The sequence below is a fragment of the Diabrotica virgifera genome, chromosome 1 (genome assembly GCF_917563875.1).
Source record: "Diabrotica virgifera virgifera chromosome 1, PGI_DIABVI_V3a".
In the NCBI taxonomy this organism is placed as follows: Eukaryota; Metazoa; Arthropoda; class Insecta; order Coleoptera; family Chrysomelidae; genus Diabrotica; species Diabrotica virgifera.
This window is the reverse complement of record NC_065443.1, coordinates 61,256,873-61,279,191: the sequence shown is the minus strand read 5'-3', so window position 1 is coordinate 61,279,191 and position 22,319 is coordinate 61,256,873. Positions and strand designations below refer to the sequence as shown.

At 32.6% G+C, this 22,319-nt stretch overlaps 1 protein-coding gene across 7 annotated transcripts in view; it reads right to left on the bottom strand.

Annotated features, from left to right (window-relative positions):
- The window catches only part of LOC114331282 (ATP-binding cassette sub-family G member 1), a 330,676-nt gene that overhangs the window by 86,437 nt on the left and 221,920 nt on the right, over positions 1–22,319 (bottom strand). For 4 of the 7 annotated variants that reach the window (XM_028280802.2, XM_028280803.2, XM_028280804.2 and 1 more), the window contains exons 3-4: positions 16,389–16,584; positions 6,925–7,070 (exon numbers count right to left, since the gene is read on the bottom strand). In XM_028280802.2, the coding sequence (XP_028136603.1) occupies positions 6,925–7,070; positions 16,389–16,584 (342 nt within the window). Of the gene's footprint in view, positions 1–6,924; positions 7,071–16,388; positions 16,598–22,319 lie in introns of all 7 variants that reach the window. The other 3 variants (XM_028280805.2, XM_028280806.2, XM_050656681.1) reach the window with 1 other exon arrangement.

Sequence of the window (22,319 nt, the reverse complement as noted above, 5' to 3'; positions counted from 1 at the left end):
GAGTGAAGTGACAAAGAAGGATAAAATTAGAAATGAGTATATTAGGGGAAGTCTAGGTGTGGCACCAATTGATGCCAAAATGAGAGAGCATAGGTTAAGATGGTTTGGTCCTGTTCAACGTCGAAACGTTAAACACCCAATACGAAGAATAGCTGAAGTGCAGATTACTGGAAGGAGTAGGAGAGGAAGACCAAAGAAGACCTGGGGGGAGGCGATAAGGCAGGACATGTTGGTAAAGGGGATTAACATTGATATGACCCAAGATAGAATTGTGTGGAGAAATGCAATTAGGGAAGCCGACCCCGCATAGGGATAAGGCAAAGAGAAATGAGTATATCAACCTTTATGATACGCCATTTTAAAGCTTTTTCGATGCGCTCGAAGATGTTTGTACTAAAAAAAACATAAGTTTCACTGTTTTTCATTGATTTGAAAAAAAAAAAAGGAAAAAACTGTGTTTTTTGACATTAAATAGTTTATAAATAGAAATGGCCGCCAAATCCTACGCAGGAAATAGTTACAATTTGTTCTTATAGGCATTACCTGTCCAAAAAATGCGTCAGTACCCTGACTGTTGAAGTGTCACGAAGAGGGTATATTTTTGTCTTATTACCTTGGTCTAATAACCAAGCGGTCTAGGCGACTGCCTCGCATTACCTTCAATGTCAAATGGTTAAGTAGCGTTGTATCAATGCCTGACCTGGAACAGAATCACAAGAAAGGTACATACAAACAAAGAATCAGTTAGGCTTGGTCCAGTTAAAATACAACATCTTCTTCTTCTTCTTACGGTGCCTATACGTTCCGGATGTTGGCGATCAGCACGGCTATCCTAACTTTGCTTGCTGCTATTCTGAATAGTCTGGTTGTCGATGTATTCAACCACTTTCTCAGGTTTTGAAGTCAAGATATTCTTCTTCTCCCTGGTGCCCTCTTTCCAAATACCTTGCCCTGAAGAATGAGTGGCAACAAGCCATATCTCTGTTCATTCCTCATAACATGACTAAGATATTTTAGTTTACGCTCTTTGATGGTGTTAATAATCTCCCATTCCTTGCCTATTCTACAGTTGCGTCCCTGAATCTTTACCCGTGCGTCATCATTTAAAGCATACGCAATAAGTCGATGATAATTCGGAAATTGAAATTTACTAAACGCAACAGCAAGTGACAGTAAGTGACTTGCTGTTGCGTTTAGTAAATTTCAATTTCCGACTTATCATCGACTTATTGCGTATGCTTTAAATGATGACGCACGGGTAAAGATTCAGGGACTTAACTGTACGTAGGACCTCAACATTAGTCACACGATCCAGCCAAGAAAAATACAACATACACGATTAGTCGTCATCAGTACTGTATAGCCAAGTTAGAATAGGTGTATACTTGGGAAAGGATCACTACAGGAGCAATGCAACCAATTTGTGGCTACTAATGAGTCAGAAACACATGTCTGCGGTTGCATTCCATCTCATACCTAGGTTTGTCCATCCTTGTTGCGATACATGCTGATATATACTGCCTATACCTTGATTTTACTATTAACTCGCAATAGTCTTTCCTTGTTTGATTGTTTGAAACGTTCTAAACGTTTGTCATTCTTTTCCTTAGGTAGCTGTACCTTCCTCCGTGGGGGTCCCGGCGAATTCGTAACTATTTTAATCCCCCATCCTAATTACAGGCCAATTGGTAACTGTGGCCCTCAGGTAATTTTTCGGTAACCAATCAACTACCGGTGAATTCGTAACTAAATAAAGGTAGGTATAATCTTTTAGACTTGAAATAAGACTATGGATTATTTCATTCATAGTAGATTCTGACCAATAGAAAGCTACAGAAATCTAAATTAAATCGATAATTTTTGATAATTGCCCGTCGTCAAGTATATTACGTCAGATGCCCTTCGTTGCTACGAAAAAATACATTCAGTGACATTAATGACAAATGTTTTAAAAATGATAAAAGTGATGACTTCCAACCGTCAAATACATATTTATAACAATTGTGTGTTTAGTTGTACTAATTTGTACTTACATAAATAAATTACAATAAAATTTTGGTTTTGAACAGTTTTATTCATGAAATAATCACAACAAATTGCAATCGATCTCTAAAATTAATATAGAATTTTTGCCCTCGTGACACTTTGACATAATTTCACTCGCCTTAGGCTCGTGAAATTAAAACTGTCAAAGTGTCACGAGGGCAAAAATTCAATAATTTTAGAGATCTTGTGCAATTACTACTGAAAATCAGTTTGCTTTTAAATTATCAGATGGATTTAAATAATTTATCATTGCTAAACATCTAAATATTGAATTTACAATTACTTGATAAAAACTAAGCTCGTGTAGAGTTATACTTCTATACTCGATGGAAATAATATATATAGCACGTGTTAATAAAACACTATAATATTGTTTCAATTATTTTATTTCAATTTTGCTATTTTTTATAGGAACATATAATACAAATATAATATTTTTAATCAAACCAAGAAACATTCGGTTTAGATTTAAGGTATTAGATTTAATCAATGGTTTCGAATTCACCTGAAGAAAGTTTCGAGCTGGCAGGTCAGGTAATAGAAGAGTTACGAATTGGCCGGTGTACATTTTGATTTGAAAATTTTTGTCATTAAAAGTTACGAGTTGGCGCGTGTCCCTCCGTGGATGTGTTAGTTGTTGCTCTGGAATCTTCAGGGTCTTTAACATTATTGCCACAAATTAGTTGTATTGCTCCTGCAGTGATCCCTTTTCAAGTTAACATACACCTATTCTAACTTTGCTATACCGTACTAATGACGACTAATGAGTGAGGAAGACGAGTCTGCAATTGCATTCCATCTTTGCGTTTTCAATTAAATAAATTACATACATTCTCCTTTTTGTCTCAATTAATTTATTAAAAAATTTATTTTTTGAACACTCTGTATAAATAATTATGTTAATGTTTATATTAGTGAATAGAGAATTAAATACCCTTTCAAATGAGCTATCACATGACACCTATTCTCATTTAAAAAAATCATCGATTACGTCATCAAGCCCAGATGGATGACGTCACTAGTATGACAATATAGTATTCCAAAAAATCATAATTTAAAAATAAAAATCGACATATTTCGGGATTTTTTCTTAAATACGCCGGTTTACGAAATAATGAATTTATGCGTTACTTTATGGACGCACTGTATACAGGGTGTTTCATTAAGAATTGTTCATATAGTAACTGGAGAAACCTTAGCACAAAATACGAAGATTTAACCTAAAACACTTAAATAAAATATTCCTCCTTACCGAGATACATAGTGTTTTATTATAAATATTCTAAAATGATTTTAGCCCATTGTTTTAACACCTTCCAGTATATTTTGTTCAAACTTGGCAAACAGTTTATACACGTTAGGATACTTTAACTAGTGTTAAAAGATAGTTTTCCGATGTAACCAGAGACGTGCTGTAGGGATATATTCTTCCTTTTTTCCCTTTTACCCCCTCACAATCTACGCCACTGTCGTAATAATCATTTCAGTATGCTTTTTTGGTTCTTCGTTACTTTTTACGTAAATGTCATTCTTTTGTCTCAATGCGATAGAGTAAGTAGTTTTCAAGTTATTTGCGTTTAAAATAATGGATCAATAAGATTATGTATTTTAAACAGCTTCAATAATATAAGATAATGTGTTTAAAATATCTACATAATCTTATTGAATCCATTACCTTTAAACGCAAATAACTTGAAAACTACTCACTCTATTGCATTGAGACAAAATGATGATATTTACGTAAAAAGTAAATAAGAATAAAAAAACATGGTGAAATTATTATTATGACAGTGGCGTACAGTGTAAGGGAGGAAAAGGGGAAAAAGGAAGAATACATTCCTACAACAAGCCTCTGGTAACAGCGGAAAACTATATTTTAACATTAGTTAAAGTATCCTAACATGTGTAAACTGTTTGCCAAGTTTGACAATGTTCTAAAATCATTTTAGAATCGTTCCATAAAACACTCTGTGAAATTCTTAATGAAACACCCTGTATATATTACATGCATATACATTATTTTGTATGGAAATCTACCTACTTACGTTTAATGCTTTTATAATAATAGTTTGTTTTAAATGACCATTTTGATAAGTAACTAAAATTGAAATTGCGTGTTTTATTTAAAAACGTCCTGAAAATTTGTTTACAGAGTACATAATAATAATTAAGGAACACGACATACTGTCTGTGTGTCATTGTGTCATACGACTTCATAAGAAATCAGCTACAAGTTTGTTGTTTACTAATCTTTTTCATATTGCATTTTAGTGGAGTCAATGGAGTTTTTATTTACGGAAAAAATCAAACAAGATAACAGAACTTTTTATAATTTCATTAAGAAATGTATAATAACCAACATATCGAAAACTTTTACTATAAAAATGGGTGCTTAATATTTTATTAAACAAATTAACTGCAAAATTAGTTGTTTTTTTTTTAAATATCTATAGCCCAGAGAAATAAGATTTTTCTCGTGATACATCCCCTCCAGGCCGAAACCAATTTTTTTGAGTAGTATGGACATCTATCTCAATAACCTATATGTTCCTTGCAACCGATTTTGATAATATACATAGTTATAAACAAATGAAGATAAAAAAACGGTAAATTTTAGCTTTTTCGTCTATTACTAAAAAGTGTAGCATTCTAAACAAATTTGAGAATAAGAAACTCATAAATCATATAAAAAACTTCAATATGGCGTTCGCTGAATATGTCTATCCTTATTTGTTGCGTATAAAATTACAAAATAAGTCATACATTTTGAGATTTAATAAATGTTCATAATTTATGTAAAAATTAAGTTAGAACCTTCTTATTGCACCAAATGCTGAGACTTCTTGTTCTTAAATTATATTTTAAATTTCAAAGTAATTGGTCAAATAGTTTAAAAGTTATTTAATTTGTTTTTCCCAAATTCATTTTTTTTGCAATACTATAAGTCACAAAATTATGAGGTTATATTAATACTTCGGACAGTTTATGAAAGAAGAACGTTTATACTATTAATTTAATTAAAAAAAAAGAATGTGTGTGTACTTTGTACGCACGTAAGAAGTTATACTTCTACTGCATATTATGTGATTTGTAAGACAATACCAAAAATTAAAAAAAAAAATAAAAGAATAAAACGCACACAAACACATTGAAAAATGCCACAAAGAAAAAATGATTTCTGAACAATAATAATTGTTGGCAAAAATTATATAACAAATATACTTACAATCATAAAATGCATAAAAAAATAATAAAATAAAAACTTGCATCGGGAATCGAACCCGTGAATTTCGGGGCGCTTTGATTCGTAATCGAAGCCTAGACTCACTTGTCCAATTCCACATTATTTGTCATGTGGAAAAATAGGGTAACTGAACGTTTTACTGTTTGACAGTTGTTTTGAATATAATTAAATTACGTAGTTTAAATTTTGTGGAAGAAAATATTAAAATATAACAAAACAGTAAGAAAACAATATATTAGATGAAGATTGGTAGACCTTTTGTTGGTAATCAAATTAAGTATGTAAATCAAAGCATTACATACCTACTAGATAAATAAATCTACGCCAAAAAATCATCATTTAAAAATAAAAATCGGAATTAATTTGGGATTTCTCTTTAAAATCCCCATTCTTGAGAAAATAAATGTACAGTAGAGCGTCGATTATCCGAACGTCGATCAACCGAACGACCGCTTATTCGAACTATCGACTCCCGCGTCCCGCACTCGAATACCGAGCAAGCGTTAGTAATTGACGCTTAAAATATCTTCAATTTTCTTCAATATTGTAACCAAAAATAATTATGTTGTTGCAAAGACTGCACTTTTTTGTTTAGTTGCTAGTTGTCATTATCAAGATATAAATAAATATGTAGGTATATAAATATGGCTTTTATTCACTTGTGGATAAATATGTATGACTATAAATATGTATCAATATATTGTAGTTCGATTATCCGAACAAATCGGTTTTCCGAACACCTATGTCCCCTAATTAGTTCGGATAATCGACGCTCTACTGTATTTCAACCTAATCCAAATGTATAATTACAATATGATTATAATAAAAACTACTTACCAAATTAGAATGAGTTTTCCTTGTCCAAAATAGTCCAAAAGTCCAAAAATATAGGTATATGAAAACTATTTAAAAAGGCAGTATAACTATTAACTAACTTTTGTTTGGTGTTTCTTTTCACACAAATTTTAAAACGCAACAACCATAAATAATCAAACTACAGCTGTGCCACAGCCGCCATATTGAATAATTTTTGAAATGTCATTTGAACATCCAATCAGAACAAAGTTATAATGCGCATGCGCCGGGATCATAGGTTTTAACATATAAAAATTTACCCTCATATCGCCGGTAAAGAAGTATAACTTCCAAAATGACAAAAAGTAATTTTAAACAGTGTAAAATTATTTTGCAAAAACATGTCGATTTTTCGCTTACTTATAAACAATTAGAATAACTTTTTAACCGTTACCCGTAGAAAAATAATTATTTTTTCATATTTAGAAAGACTGAATTTTTATACTTTATGTGGCATCACTAGCCCCGCCCCGACCCCCGACAAATGTGAACAGCGCTATTCTTATTCATAGGCGAGCGAGATCCGACACAATTTTACACAAAACAGCCGACATTTTTATTGTCGTCGTCAACAAAAATCGGTGTCCGATAAATGTGAATACCTCCATATAAAATGCTCTGCCACTGGAACCTCCGATTAAAATACGGATCCCACACACAATTGTTAACGGGCTGTTACCCTAGTGAACGACAATCAAGCCTCTTCTATTATAATATGACATTATAGAAAAATAAATGTCTAAACAGTTTAGAAAAACGAGATAATCAATACCACTCACGTAGTTGGTTCGTCCAAAAATAGAATCGGTGGATTATCAACTAATTCCAAAGCTATTGATAACCTTTTCTTTTGACCACCAGATAGAGATTGGCATCTAGTATTCTTTGCCTTTAATAAGCTTAGATTGGTTAGGATTTCGTTAATCTGAAAGAAAAAAAAAATAATCAATCAAACTACAACTGAAAAAGAAAATTAATAAATTTAATCAAAACTAATCAAAACGAAAAAGGAGCCACTTATAAAGATGTTTGTAGCTTTGAACTAATTTTTTTATGATTATATTATTTTTATTTAATTATTATAAGGGTTTTCGCTATAAATATAGCAAAGTTTTTGTTACCGAACTGTACATTTTCTTGTGAAAAAAATATAAAGCGTTAAATGTGAAAAATTCGATTTAGTTTTTTAATCAGAGCCAGTGCTGGATTAATCATTAGGTGGACTAGGCGGCCGCCTAGGGCCCGGGCACTTGATGGGGCCCGCATCCCACACATATGCATTAATTAATATTGAATTATTTAAGCAGTAATTAAAACAAAATGTTAAAAAATTCAAATAGGGCTAATTGAGACAAAAAAAAGAATGGTTAATTTATGATTTCCAGTCAAACTCAGTTTTTTGCTTTGTCTTCTGTCAAATATCAGGAAAATACAACCGACTTCAAGGCATATTAAGCAGTAATCTCCAAAGGCATTTTTATATTCCATGTTCTAATCATTCCCTCAATTTGGTAATCAATTTTGCAAGCAAATTTTGCTTAGAAGCTGGTAATTATTTTGGTATGGTACGATTTTTTTCCAATTTCGACCCACCGATGGGCCTTATAGTCTTCACTCACGGTAAAATATTGCAAAACCTCCGGATTTTAAAGAACCTTTGGATTTGAAACAAGAGCTTGGATTGACATGAAATTTGGTTAAAGCATAGCTAACATGTCAAAGAAAAAAGTGATATTGTGCCAATGTGTGTCTTTGCTCTACGGTTGAGTCCACCTCTTCTCGGGGGAGAAAAAATATACCGTCAAAATACGTCCGGAAGTGGATAAACTAACTAATTCTAAGCAACTTTTGTTCAATAGAGTTTTTTCATCAAGTCAATACATTTTGAGTTATTTGCAAGTGAATATCTTCATTTTTCAACAAAAATAACACGTTTTTAGACGGTTTTTCGCAAATAACTCAAAAAGTAAGTATTTTCTCGAAAAAATATTCTTAGCAAAAATATAGCTTTTAAACCGTTGAAAAAATGGTGTATGTATGCAATCTGTAGACCCAGTAGAAGTAGAGTTGTAGCTAATGAAAAGTAGGTTCTTATTCGTCAAATTCAAAATCGAATAATACAACGTGAAATAATCAAAAAATGGAGCACTTTTCATGGAAAACTCATCATAACTTGTATAAATGTTTAAAAAAGCATTATTCTTGTTTTTTTAAAAAAATTTATCATAAAAAGTAAGCAAGATACACTCAGAATAAAGTTGATTCCATTTTTTGGGTAAAAAAACCGGTGAAAATAACCCCCTAATTAGGGGTTTAGGACGTTTCATCGCCGCCGTTTCGATGCCGCCAGTTCGATGCCGATGCCGGCCGATTCATCGCCAGTCAATTAATCGCTATCTGATATATTTCCGAATTTTCGACAGTTACAATTATTAGTTATTTTTAGTATTAATTAGGAGTTCTAGGAATTGCGAGATATGACGGCGATGAAATGGACTGGCGATGAACCGGCGGCATCGAAACGGCCGGCGATGAACCGGCGGCATCGAAACGTCCCATTCCGCTAATTAGCATCCCAAATGAAGTTAATCCTTACCGCTTCACAAGCTAATTTACTTATGTATTGTTTATATGCTCTGTAAGTTTTATCGGTATAAAGTGCTTATTTATAAAAGGGCTGTAGTAGAAAGGGCTTGAACAAGTCACTAATAACGAGTGTATGCCATTTTTTATTTGGCTTAATGCCTCGACAACTAATGGCCATTGGCATGGTACAGTGGATTTTTCCAATCAGGTACCTAGTGTAATGGGTAGTGCAAAGTCGTCATTGTTTTGTCAAAGAGACGCTAATTGTATCCGAACGTCTGCGGTCCCTCCGGTGAGCATCGATCCCACAAGGATAGAAACTATTTTCATTTATTAATTTTGAATAAATGAAAAATTCTCTACCCAGGGTATGCAAATTTTGAACAGTCATATCTTAACCAATTTTTATCTTCAAAAAAAAGCAAAAATTTGAAATATTCATAAAAGCAAAACCTACATTTTTCTACTCTTTAAGATTTTTGGTACCACTAATAATTTTTAAGTTATTTTGAAAATAGTACATTGTTTACCGGGTAGGAAAAGCTTAACATTCCTGGACGACTGTGAAGATTGCTAAGTCGAGGCGCAAGCCGAGACTTAGCAACACAGAGTCCAGGAATGTGGCTTTTCCTACGAGGTAAACATACTATTTTTCCGCAAATCGTTTAAAATTCGACAGATATTGATTGATTTAAAAAAAACGCGATAATTTTATTCCCAAATAAATGGTGCTTTGAAATTCCTAATAAAATTACTTGGGTTACTATGGAAACGTATTGAGGTTGAATTGTCAAACTTGACGCTTATAAATAGAACACTAACAACTGTACGGAAATATCATTTCCTTACAGTAAGGAAATGACATTTCCTTACAGTAAGGAAGTCCTGACTTTTTCTTCAAGAAATTTTGACAGGAATGTCAAAATTTCCTGGCGATTTGCGGAAAAAGACATTTTCCGCAAATCGCCAGGAAATTTTGACATTCCTGTCAAAATTTCTTGAAGAAAAAGTCAGGACTTCCTTACTGTAAGGAAATGTCATTTCCTTACTGTAAGGAAATGATATTTCCGTACAGTTGTTAGTGTTCTACATAAATGATAGAAAACACATTGCTATTAAAACCTTGTAAATTACCTTAATCATTAAATTTTCTTTATCTGGAGCTTCCTGGATAAATTTTTCAATTTCTTCCTTCGTTAAAATCTTAGATTTCTTTGCCCTATAACCTTGAGCTTGCTGTTTCAATAAAGAACGAAGTTTTGAGTATGTAGATATATCTACATTGTGTTTAAGTGCAAGGGTTGACTTCAGCATTGAATAATTGGCCCATAATGTTGAAGATTTCATCTTTAAACAAAGGTCTAGGAAGTATGCCATTACAACATTTTCTGAGAAAGAACTCGTATTTTTACTCTGCGATAATCCATAAAACGTCTGTATGCATTTTCGTACTTTTCTCTTGATTTCTTTGGCAATAATTCTAATGAAGCAGTATTCACTGCCTCAACCAGCTCTGGAGGAGTCCCAGGAATGGAAATTTCATCATCACTTATCATTTTACTTTCGAGAACACCAGCAATTAAATTTATAAGCGTCAAGTTTGACAATTCAACCTCAATACGTTTCCATAGTAACCCAAGTAATTTTATTAGGAATTTCAAAGCACCATTTATTTGGGAATAAAATTATCGCGTTTTTTTTAAATCAATCAATATCTGTCGAATTTTAAACGATTTGCGGAAAAATAGTATGTTTACCTCGTAGGAAAAGCCACATTCCTGGACTCTGTGTTGCTAAGTCTCGGCTTGCGCCTCGACTTAGCAATCTTCACAGTCGTCCAGGAATGTTAAGCTTTTCCTACCCGGTAAACAATGTACTATTTTTTCAAAATTTCAAAAAATTTGTTTTGCTTTAAATCCCATTGTTTTGAAATGTAAGCACTGTGAACCGGTGAAACTTACAGATCATATAAATAATATACTTATAAGTTTTTTTAAGATTTTCATAAATTTTCAAGATTTTTTTACCAAAAAAAGGAATCAACATTATTTTAAGCTTTACTTGCTTAATTTTTATACTTAAAAAAAACAAAAATAAAACTTTTTTAACACTTTAAAAAAGTTGTGATGATTTTTCACCGAAAAGTGCTTCATTGTTTGGTTATTTACTTTGAAATATTTGATTTGGAATTTGTCGAATAAGAATCTACTTTTCATTAGCTCCAGTTCTGCTTATACTGGGTCTACATACTTCATACATACACCATTTTTTTTTAATTTTGTATACGCTATATTTTTTCTAAGAGTATTTTTTCGATAAAATACTTAATTTAGGTTTTTGCGAAAAACCCTCTAAAAACGTATTTTTTTTGTTGAAAAATGAAGATATTCACTCGCAAATAACTCAAAAAGTATTGATTTAGTGAAAAAACTTAATAGAACAAAAGTTACTTAGGACTTATTATATAAGTTTCCGCACTTATTTTAAATGCATGTTTTTTCACACCCGAAGGGGTGGCACTCATACCCAGCGCAAAATCACATATCGACACAATATCCCTTTTTTCTTTTAATGGACTATTAATGAGAAGTTGTGTAAAAAATAAAAAAATTAACTTTTTACATTGTCGTAATTTATTTTTAGAGTAACTACTTCCCAAAACAACATAAATACCTGTAAATTTGTTTTAGTAAATGGTCGCTATAAAGTGGCCTACTTCTTATGGCCGCCTATGGCCCCATGATGCCTTAAACCGTCACTGATCACAGCGTTGATAAAAATTATTTTAAAACAAAACCAATAGCGTGTATGGGCACAGAATATGAATTTCGTTTCCTATTAGTTGTAGACATGTATGTTGTAGATATTGTTTCCTATTCTGTGGCATGGGCTTCTCTAACCCGCCGAACTTCTGCACAACGTCCAGGCATGCTTCCAATGATATTTCGACTAATTTCTTGATCTAGTTAATTCCAATCTTCCAAGAGAACTTGTTCAACATGTAGGTTTCTAAGTGACTGACGATCTTTCAAACGCATCCCGATTGCATTCCAAATGTGATCAATGGAATTTAAATCTGGACTCCTCGCTGGCCACTCCATAACCTGAATATTGACGGTAGTCAAATAAGTTTGCACTATCCTAACCACGTGCGGTCTCGCATTATCTTCCTGAAGGATAAATTCTGGACCCATATTTTCAGCAAATGAGAAACATATGGTTCAAGAACTTCATTAATGTACCGCGCTGCCGTCATCGCCCCTCGCCGAGTAATTATTAGGTTAGAGCGGCAATTTAAAGTTATCCTACCCCAAACCATAATTGAACCTCCGCCAAAAGCATGGGATTCTTCAATTGTAGAATCCAAAAAGCGCTCGCCTGGTCTTCTCCAGACTCAACACGTTCATCAACATGATTTAAAAGAAACCTGCACTGGTCAGTAAACATTACGTTAAGTACTCCATTATGCCATGGTCCAATTCGTGTTTTTCTAATAGAGTAAAACCTGCCATATCCGGATCAATGTGGCGACAGACCGATCCGGATATGAAAAAAGCCGGATATCAAGACCAATACTTATTTTATAGTCTCTGAAACGTTTTCTCCTTCATACATTTCAGTAATTAACGCCGTTAATAACTTTCGTCGATAGACACGTTTTATAGATTCTACAGTACATTATTTCGCCATCTTTTAGTTCTTTTGGGTCGGGATGAGAGGGTGCGTTGTCCAACAGCAGGACTGCCTTTCTCGGTAGATACGGATGGCAGAACCGTCCGGATATGCGAGGCATAAGTTAGGGATTTAGAAAATGATGCTCATTTTCGTAGTCTGATTTTTTCGTGAACAGATTAACGGATTCCGCTCATTTTTCCTATTATTTTAGATTTTTCTTTAGTATTTACAAAGTTTTGCACATGTTTGCTCAAACTGCTTTTTTGTACTTATACCGGGTGGAAGAAAAGAAATGCTTTTCATATGTTAAGTTTGATACACCCTGTAGGGAGGATGAGGTACAAATGTGAGTAGGTATACATCGGTATCATATTGTAGCGTTATGTTTTGTGAATAGTTTGTTTTTTGAATCTTACTGATATCTTTAGAAACAAATAAAATGCACGGTTTTGTAGTTTAACATGTTTTTTAACCAAAACAAAAGTTTGAGACACCCTGTAGATTAAAAAAAGGTACAAAGGTGGGTATACATCGATATGTTGTAGTCTCATATTTTGTGAACAATTTATTTTTTTATTCTCTCTGATATCTTTAATAACAAATAAACTAGACGGTTTACTCGTTGTGTTTTAACTGACGATATGCGATATGTGAAGAGGCCATATCTTATCATACCACTAAGATGAAATTATTTCCTATATATAGTGCGAAAGGAAAACAGTGTTTAAAGAAAAAATCTATGTAATGTACCTCTCGCTATTTAATGAGCCTCCACGTTGACACCGAATCCGTACTTACCCTCAAGGAAATTCCACCCCACACATCAGAGAGCCTCTATTAAACAATCTCATCTCTCTTATATTGCGCTGTGCATACCGTTCACTTGGTCGACAAATAACTCTTATAGGCATCGATTAGAACTGTTTACGTTATGTGCCTTTATGTTTTTAAAGTTTTGTTAACTGTTGCGCTGTGCGTACCGTTCACCTGGACGACAAATAACTCTTATAGGCATTGATTAGAACTGTTTACGTTATGTGCCTTTCTGTTTTTAAAGTTTTGTTAACTGTTGCGCTGTGCGTACCGTTCACCTGGACGACAAATAACTCTTATAGGCATCGATTAGAACTGTTTACGTTATGTGCCTTTCTGTTTTTAAAGTTTTGTTAACTGTTGCGCTGTGCGTACCGTTGACCTGGACGACAAATAACTCTTATAGGCATCGATTAGAACTGTTTACGTTATGTGCCTTTCTGTTTTTAAAGTTTTGTTAACTATTACTTTTATTGTTAATTTAGTTTTGTTTCAGTTAAAACACATTTTAAAGAGCAAAACCACCTATTTTCTTTATTTCTAAAGTTGTTAGGGACATTCAAAAAGAAAATACTATTTCGATATATACCCACACCTGTACCGTGTCCTGCCTACAGGGTTTCTCAAACTTAACATAAGAAAAACATTTCTTTTCTTCTACCCGGTATAGGCGCAAAAAAAATTTTGAGTAAATCTTTACCCAACTGTGTAAATACAAAAGAAAAATCTAAAGTATTAAAAAAAATTAGCGGAATATGTCAATATGTTCACAAAAAATCAACTATGGAAATAAGCACAATTTTCTATATCCCTAACTTATGCCTCGCAGTATAGTTCATGGCTTTCATGCATAGACATTTTTGTGGTATGTTGAAGTATAATTCTTCTTTTCTCACTAATTCCAAGGTTTCCCCTGACATCGTATATTTTACTTTTGTATTTTACGCGGTATGCACTCTTTTTACGCTGAATGTAACCAGCTTTTTATTTCATTCCATGTGTCTTCTAATATTTGTGGTTTTTTTCTTTTTTTATCAGTTTCATCTGGAATTCTTTCGCACTATTTACCCTTAGCTGTTTTGTCGGATGCATTTTTTTTAGTTTTGTAAAGTTTAAGCCAGCAGTTTAATAATAGCCCAGTCGGGATACCATTTGACCTTGCATTAGGAGCTGCCCCAAATATTATTTTTCTAATCTTTAGGGGGGGGGGTCAATAGTAGTATAAATTTAAAATATCGACTAAATTTGACCGTTGCGTTATACGCCCTCTTGATTTTAAACGAGAACCGTTTTTGCTCAATACCTCCACCATTTTCAACTTTTCGACAAAAAATATACAAACTGAAATTGTTGAAAATGCAATTTTCTATAATTTCGTTAATTATAATGTTTTTCGCGTGGTCCATATTTTCCGAGTTATGGGGAAAAACAGTGACAGTTAAAGCATAATTATTGATTTATTGAATTATCTCGTTTATTATTACTTTTACAACAAATTTTAACCTATACAAAAATAAAGAGAATTAAATTTTGTACAATTTTGATCTCTTTCATTTTTTTGATAAAATCAATATTTAAAGTAGTACGTATGCGGTAAAAGCGCGAGTGTAAGACCCGATTGATTTTAAAGCAATTGTTTTTGTTCAATATCTTCCCCATTTTCAACTTTTCGACAAAAAGTGTAAGGACTGAAATTGTTGCAATTACGATTTACTACAATTTTTCGAGAGAACCAGTGGCGGGTCTAAGAGGGGGGGGGGGGAATGGGAAAATTCCCTTCAACGGGGTTCAAAATTAAAAAAAATTATTAAAATATGTTAGCTGACATGAAACTTAATTATCGACAGACAAATTCAACAAATAAAACCCGCTAGTTAATAAAATTAAGTGAACTTAATGCATATAAGTTATTATTTATGTATTTTATGTACTTAGTTTGGTTGGTGTTTCATTGGAAGTTTCAAAAATTGTATAAAATATAATTCTCTTTATTTTTGTTTAGGTACAATTATGTCGTAAAGTTAATAATAAATGAGAAAATTCAATAATTATGCTTCCCCTCCGCTTCCACTATTTTCCTCCTTAACTCGGAGAATATTGATCGAATAAAAAAATTGTGGAAAAGAAATTGTAGGAAACTGCGTTTCCAACAATTTTAGTTCCTACCGTTTTTGTCGAAAAGTTAAAAATGGCGGAGATACTAAGCAACAGCGGTTCTCCTTTAAAATCAATATGGCGGCTAATGCAACCGCGGAATTCAGTCGAGATTTTAAATTTACACTACTATTGATCTCCCGTAAAGTATAGAATTATAATATTTGGGGCAGCTCGGAAAAAAGATTCAATTCAGTAATTATGCTCCCCCCACCACTTTTTACTATTTTCCTACTTAACTCGGAAAATATCAACCGCATGAAAAAAATTGTTAAAAAGAAATTGTAGGAAATCATATTTGGAACAATTTAAGTTGAAAATGGCGTAGATATTGAACAAAAACAATTGCTACAAAATCAATCAGGTCTACGCTCGCGTCATTATCGCATACATACTGCCTTAAATATTAACTTTAGCAAAAAAATGAAAGAAACTAAAATTGTGTAGAAATTCAATTCTATCTATTGTTGTATAGGAACATTTTTGTCGTAAAACTAGCAATAAACGAGATAATTCAATAATTATGCTCTATTTATATATAACTGTCACTATTTTCCGCTCTAACTCGGAAAATATCGATGGCACGAAAAAATTGTGAAAAGAGAAATGATAGAAAATTACATTTTCAACAATTTTGGTTATTATACTTTTTGTCGAAAATTTGAAAATGGCGGAGATATTGAGCAAAAACGGTTCTCGTTTAAAATTAAGATGGCGGCTAACGCAATGGCGGAATTCAGTCGAGATTTTAAATTTACACTACTATTGACCCCTCCCCCTAAAGATTAAAAAAATAAAATTTGGGGCAGCTCCTAATGCAAGGTTAGGCCTGTTATTCGTCTAACCCGACTGGACTATAAATAAATTTACTATTTTATATAACAATATTTAAGAACATAATATTTATATTACAATTGGCCTTATTTGGCACAACTACCTTACATTTTCAGAAAATGCAAATTAAATTATTATTAAATTATGCATTCTTCACAATTAAATATCTTTAACAACTTACCAAAAATTCCCTTGCTTTTTTGGCCATATTGGCAATTTTAAGTTTACTGGCAATCATCATACACTCCTCAACTGTAAACAAATTTGGTAGGCTATCATCTTGGAGGATGTAACATGATTCTTTTTTGTATTGTAAGACGCCTTTTTGCTTTCTACTAGAGCTATTGCATTTTATGGTACCAGTAGTTCCAGTGACCCTATAAAAAAGTACTAAATATATTTTTATCTACTCTATCTCATATTATGTATAAGTTTTTAGTTTGTGAAAACTGTCATTATAGATAGCAGAGCGTGAAGGATTTAAAGTGGGCGTGAAGTAACAATGTATTTTTAATGGGATTTATTTTTCGCACTGTTTTTTGGCACACTTTCATATAATCAAATATACTTAACTTTCACGTTGTCATGGTGATGACATGTGAGCAATAAATGGATGGTTCAGAAGTCAAACGGTGTAAGTCATATTCTCCCTAAAAATGACTTATGAGATATAACACATATTATTATATATAATAATATTATTATCCCCTTGTTTGTATTTATGAATATGTTACTCATATTATGAAATAAAGATAGTGTGACATAATTATGTCACCCGACTGTTTTCAGCTCCTGGCCTAATTATTATAATTTAACAGACCCTTTTTGTTTGCTGAATTTTATTTATTTGTTTGTGAATGCTTTTGAAAGGGGGACCTTTTTAACAGGTACACACCTCGATATTTCTTTTTCATTCTAGAAAATGCTTATTTGATATTTATGTAAATTACCATTCGATTGTTATTCTAGAATAAGATGTCCGTAGAATAAGAATAAGAAGTGTCTAGAATAAGATTCTTTTGTAATAATCTTTCTTATTCTGGAACATTGTAATAATGTATAAATAGGAATTTTTGGAACTAGTAAGTCAGTTGTGAATTTAAAACCATTGGCAGTTGGCCATTGAAATCCAATATGTGAGGTTTTCTCCAAAACAAGTTCCAACCACGTGGAGAGAGTCCTGTGTTGCCCTGGGTAACATCCAGGTTTATCTATACCATCCAATGAATTTTATATAAATATGTAAAACATCCTTATTATTTACATTTAAAGGGTTTTTACCCGATACATTTTGGTGGCTCAGGCATGCAAATTTTGGCTTTTAAACACTGATGATGGATTCCTTAATCCGAAAACGTTTTGTATTGTGACCCTTATTTAGGGTATTTTAATATATACCTTTTACAAGAAACTTGGTATTTTTGTGATTTATGGTATACAGCCAGCTACAGGAAGTTTATTTTCCTCCTGGATTTTTTTTTAATTTAAAACCGTCGGTGTACTTTGATATGTAACGGGCGCGATATATTTTTTGAATTTGTAATTAGATAAATCAGTAGATTTGGTGTAGTAAATAAATTAGATATCGTAGTTTGTAAAATAAAGGATATAAATTCAGTGTTTTTTATTTGTTTGGAAGTAAGTTATTAAAAATAAACTAAAAAAATAAACTAAGTCAACTGAAACTAAACATTAGTGCCTAAAAGATCATAGAAAAGTCAGTTTTGTAACAATAGTTTATTTATTTTTAATAACTACTTATATTTCTGCAACTATTTTCAGAAACATCTTAGTATCTCATTTTAAACACTTATTGACTTACACCGATTGGCTTCTGAGGCATCGAAATTACAACAAAAGTTTTGACAGTTTTGTGGTTTGAAAAAAGTTAGAAATTTTAGATGTCAAAATTCTAAAAATTGTAGAATAGAAGTGAATTCAAGAGACGAAGAGTTACCGTTTTTTTATTTGCTTATCGTAGATAAAGACTTACGCGACGTATAGCACTCGCTCCGCTGTCGCTCGTGCTCTAAACATCGCGTGCGTTCGCAGAAAGCATACTTCACGAACTGTTTCATAAATAATTATTTTACTTTATTGCTTTTAATAACATAGTTACACATAGTACAATTAAACACTAAACGTATACATGTCTTATCCAAAAAGAAATAAAGCACAAAACTACACAATAATAAAATTTACAATATAGAATGAAGTACCTATATCATTCATGGATTATAAATGCCCTGAGTTTAAGCACACTAAAATTAAAAATTGCTTTAGCGAAAACAGGGGTTGGATTGTCGAGATAAAGAATCTAATTATTTAAAATGGATAGTCCTCGCTTTCAGGTTTCATTGATGGCATAAATTGGACAATTTACTAAAAGGGTAGTCAAAAGAGGCAGGAACTAAAATTCCAATTGTTATCCTGTGATGCCTTTTAAGATGTAAAAATAAGGCAAAACAGAGTGATGAATTAGTCGGTAAGGGGATCTATAATTGCATCCATGACCTGCCGTTCACCGTGATAACAATCTTTAGCGAATTAGTTTCTTTTATATCCACAAAAGTGAATACACTACTAGTTCCTTTTATATCCACAAAAGTGAATAGAAATAAAATGAAAGTAAAGATGAGTCAGATTTGATTACAGAGCAGGGCCTCTACTATGTGCTTATACGTATTTTGGCACGGTGTCGCCCAAAATCCCGACAGCCAAAATCCCGACAGCCAAAATCCCGACAGCCAAAATCCCGACAGCCAAAATCCCGACGGCCAAAACACCGACACGCCAGAATCCCGACAGGGCAAAATCCCGATATGCAATAATTCTCGCATAAGTAAAAATTCCGACCACTACATTTTGAATATTTATTGTTTCCTTTTCAAATGCAATACCAAAATCATATCATAGAGTATTGAAATGAAAAATTAATTACTTACTAATAAGTACGGGTACTAATGATGTACATTAAAAGAAAAAATTATTAAACACTTCATTTTATAACATAGAAGCTATACTTACTGAAATGGAAGGTTGTAAGTGACATGATAATATCTACTATATTAAAGTAAACTTGAATTCAGGATTGGATTATACATATATTATTGGACTATATATTGGCAAAAAACTAATTTAATTCATATACCCATGTTAGAAATTTTATTTAGAAAATTAGTTCATATTAAATGGTAAATACTTTTGTTTAGTAACAAAAAATAAAAAACAGACGGCCATAAACCAAAAACAAGAAATAAATGTAATTATATGTTAAAAAGAAACGTATCAAACCTGTCGGGATTCTGGCCTGTCGGGATTTTAGCCTGTCGGGATTCTGGCGTGTCGGGATCTTGGTCGTCGGGATTGTGGCTGTCGGGATTTTGGCTGTCAGGATTTTGGGGTAGACCCATTTTGGCATTACCATTGCCTCATAGGAGCACCTGTGTAGGTGCACTGAACTGAAATCAAATCTTTTCATCTCTTCGGTGTAATTATTAAACTACTCGTAATTACTAAAGATGCAACTAGCACCTTCTATGAACAATTAGTCAAAAGAGGCAGGAAATAAAATTAGAATTGTTATCCTCTGATACCTTTTAAAATGTCAAAATAAGGTAAAACAGAGTGATAAATTAGCCGGCAAGGGGATCTATAATTGCATCCACGACCTGCCGTTCACCGTGATAACAATCTTTAGCGAACTATAACCCCATCTTTAGGAAGATTTTGGAGAGAAATCTCGAAACAGGTCGATTCTTATTCTTAAATTATGATTTTTTGGCATATATATTATATATCATACTCGTGACGTCATCCAACTGGGCGTTAAGACGTAATCGATAATTTTTTAAAATGAGAATAGGGGCCGTGTGATAGTTCATTTGTGAAAAGTTATTCAATTCTCTTTTCAGTAATATAAACATTACCATAATAATTCACACAAAAAAAAATAATGTATGTAAGTCACTTATTTAATTCAAAATCCATTAAATCAGATGTTTAAACTGCCAAGAGGCAGGTGGGTGGCAGTTTGACATTGAATTTAAGCGAAAGCAATGTTTATTTGTGAAATAAACAGTTTTTCTATTTTCTAACAGCGGTAAAATTATTTTGAATTAAATAAATTACATACATTCTTGTTTTTCTTCTTCTTCTTCCTCTTTATAAGCAATTCTGCTTGTTCATTGGCGGATTGATACCTCTATGGAAGATTGTCACTCCATCTTTTGCGCGGTCGGCCGATATTTCTTCTACCGATTGGTGATTTATCTCGTGCTATTTTGACCATACGTGTCTCCCCATTCTGGTTATGTGGTTGTTCCATTCTTTTTTTTCTATTTAGTGTCCATTCGTTTATACACTGTACGTTATATTGTCTAATATCTTCGCTCCTCTTTCGATCTCTCAGTGTATTTCCTGTAATTCTTCTCAGTACTCTCATCTCTGCCGTTTCCAGTAATCTTTGTGTTGTGGCCGTATCGGATCTATTCTTCTTTTTGTTTGCATTAATTTAATTCGATTTTTTTTGCCACCCTGTATAAATCATTTTGGTTTATAATAATGAATAGAGAATTAAATAACCTTTTGAATGAGCTATCACGCAACCCCTATGCGCATTTAAACATTTTTTCGATTATGTCATCACGATCAGATGATTGACGTCATTAGTATGATACATTGCCAAAAAATCATAATTTAAAAATAAAAATCAACCTGTGTCGCGATTTCTGTTAAAAATCTCCCATTCTCGAAAAAATGAATGTATTCCATAATTTTACCCCTCTCTGTATACAGGGTGTCCAGAAACTACCGACAAACGAAGACAGGAGATTCCTCAGATAATTTTAAGACAATTTAACCCAATTCATCTAGTCCGAAAATGCTTCCTAAATGAGCTAGAGCTATTTGAAAATGGCGTCTCGTAATTAGTTTTTCTTAAATATCTCCAGAACGCTTTTATTTAGAAAAACGAAAATTGGTACACATATTTATTTTCCAGAGATAAATCGATTCCATCCATTGCAAATTTCTAGTACCGGTCATTGGCGTCTGTTTTGGATAGGACAACAGTTATATTATGGCATAACTTTTTTGTTTTTAATTTTTAAGCATTTTTGAGTCTGGATTATTAAAATATAAGGTATTATAGTACTAAAAGGTACTCTTACTTTAAGTCGATAGGATACACCATTTTCTAGAAAAATCGATTTGAAAATTTTTCGTTTTTTGAATATCAACAAAATTTTTATTATTGTTTAGTATTATTCAGTATTATTTTGTATTTTGACAACAACACCCGACTTGGGCGTCCAACGTTAATAAAATCATTTTTTTTTTGGTAAAATTGTGGCTTATTTCCCATTGAAAATTGTTGATTAAAAAAATTTCAAAAAAAAACTATTTAGAAAAACGAAAACTGGTACGTTTATTTATATTCCAGAGATGAATTGATTTCGTTAATTGCGAATTTCTAGTACCGGTCCTATGCGTCCGTTTTGGGTAGGTCAACGGTTATTTTATCGCATAACTTTTTTGTCTTTAATTTTTAAGGATTTCTGAAACTAGATTATTAAATTGTGAGGTATTCTAGTACTAAAAGTTACTCTTGCTTTAAGTTGGTAAAATACATCGTTTTTTGTTAAATTTTTTCAAATTTATTAAACGAAAAATTTTCAAATCGATTTTTTTAAAAAACGGTGTGTTCTACCGACTTAAAGCTAGAGTACCTTTTAGTACTAGAATACCTCACAATTTAATAATCCAGTATCAAAAATGTTTAAAAGTTAAAGACAAAAAAATTATGCGATGAAATAAACGTTGCCCCACAGTAAAAGGGCAACAGGAGTTCTGGCTATTTTCAGATTAAAAAACTCATACGAAATCGCTAAGGTCTATTCTTCTCATTTTTGTCTCATTTTGCGCAAAGCTGACTACAGGCTGACTCGACCTGACTCGACCTGACTCGACGCTGACTCGACCTGACCGAGTCGAGTGAGCCTGTAGTCAGGTCGAGTCAGGTCGAGTCAGCCTGTAGTCAGCTTTGCGCAAAATGAGACAAAAATGAGCAGAATGGACCTTAGCCATTTCTTATGAGATTTTACATGGGAAA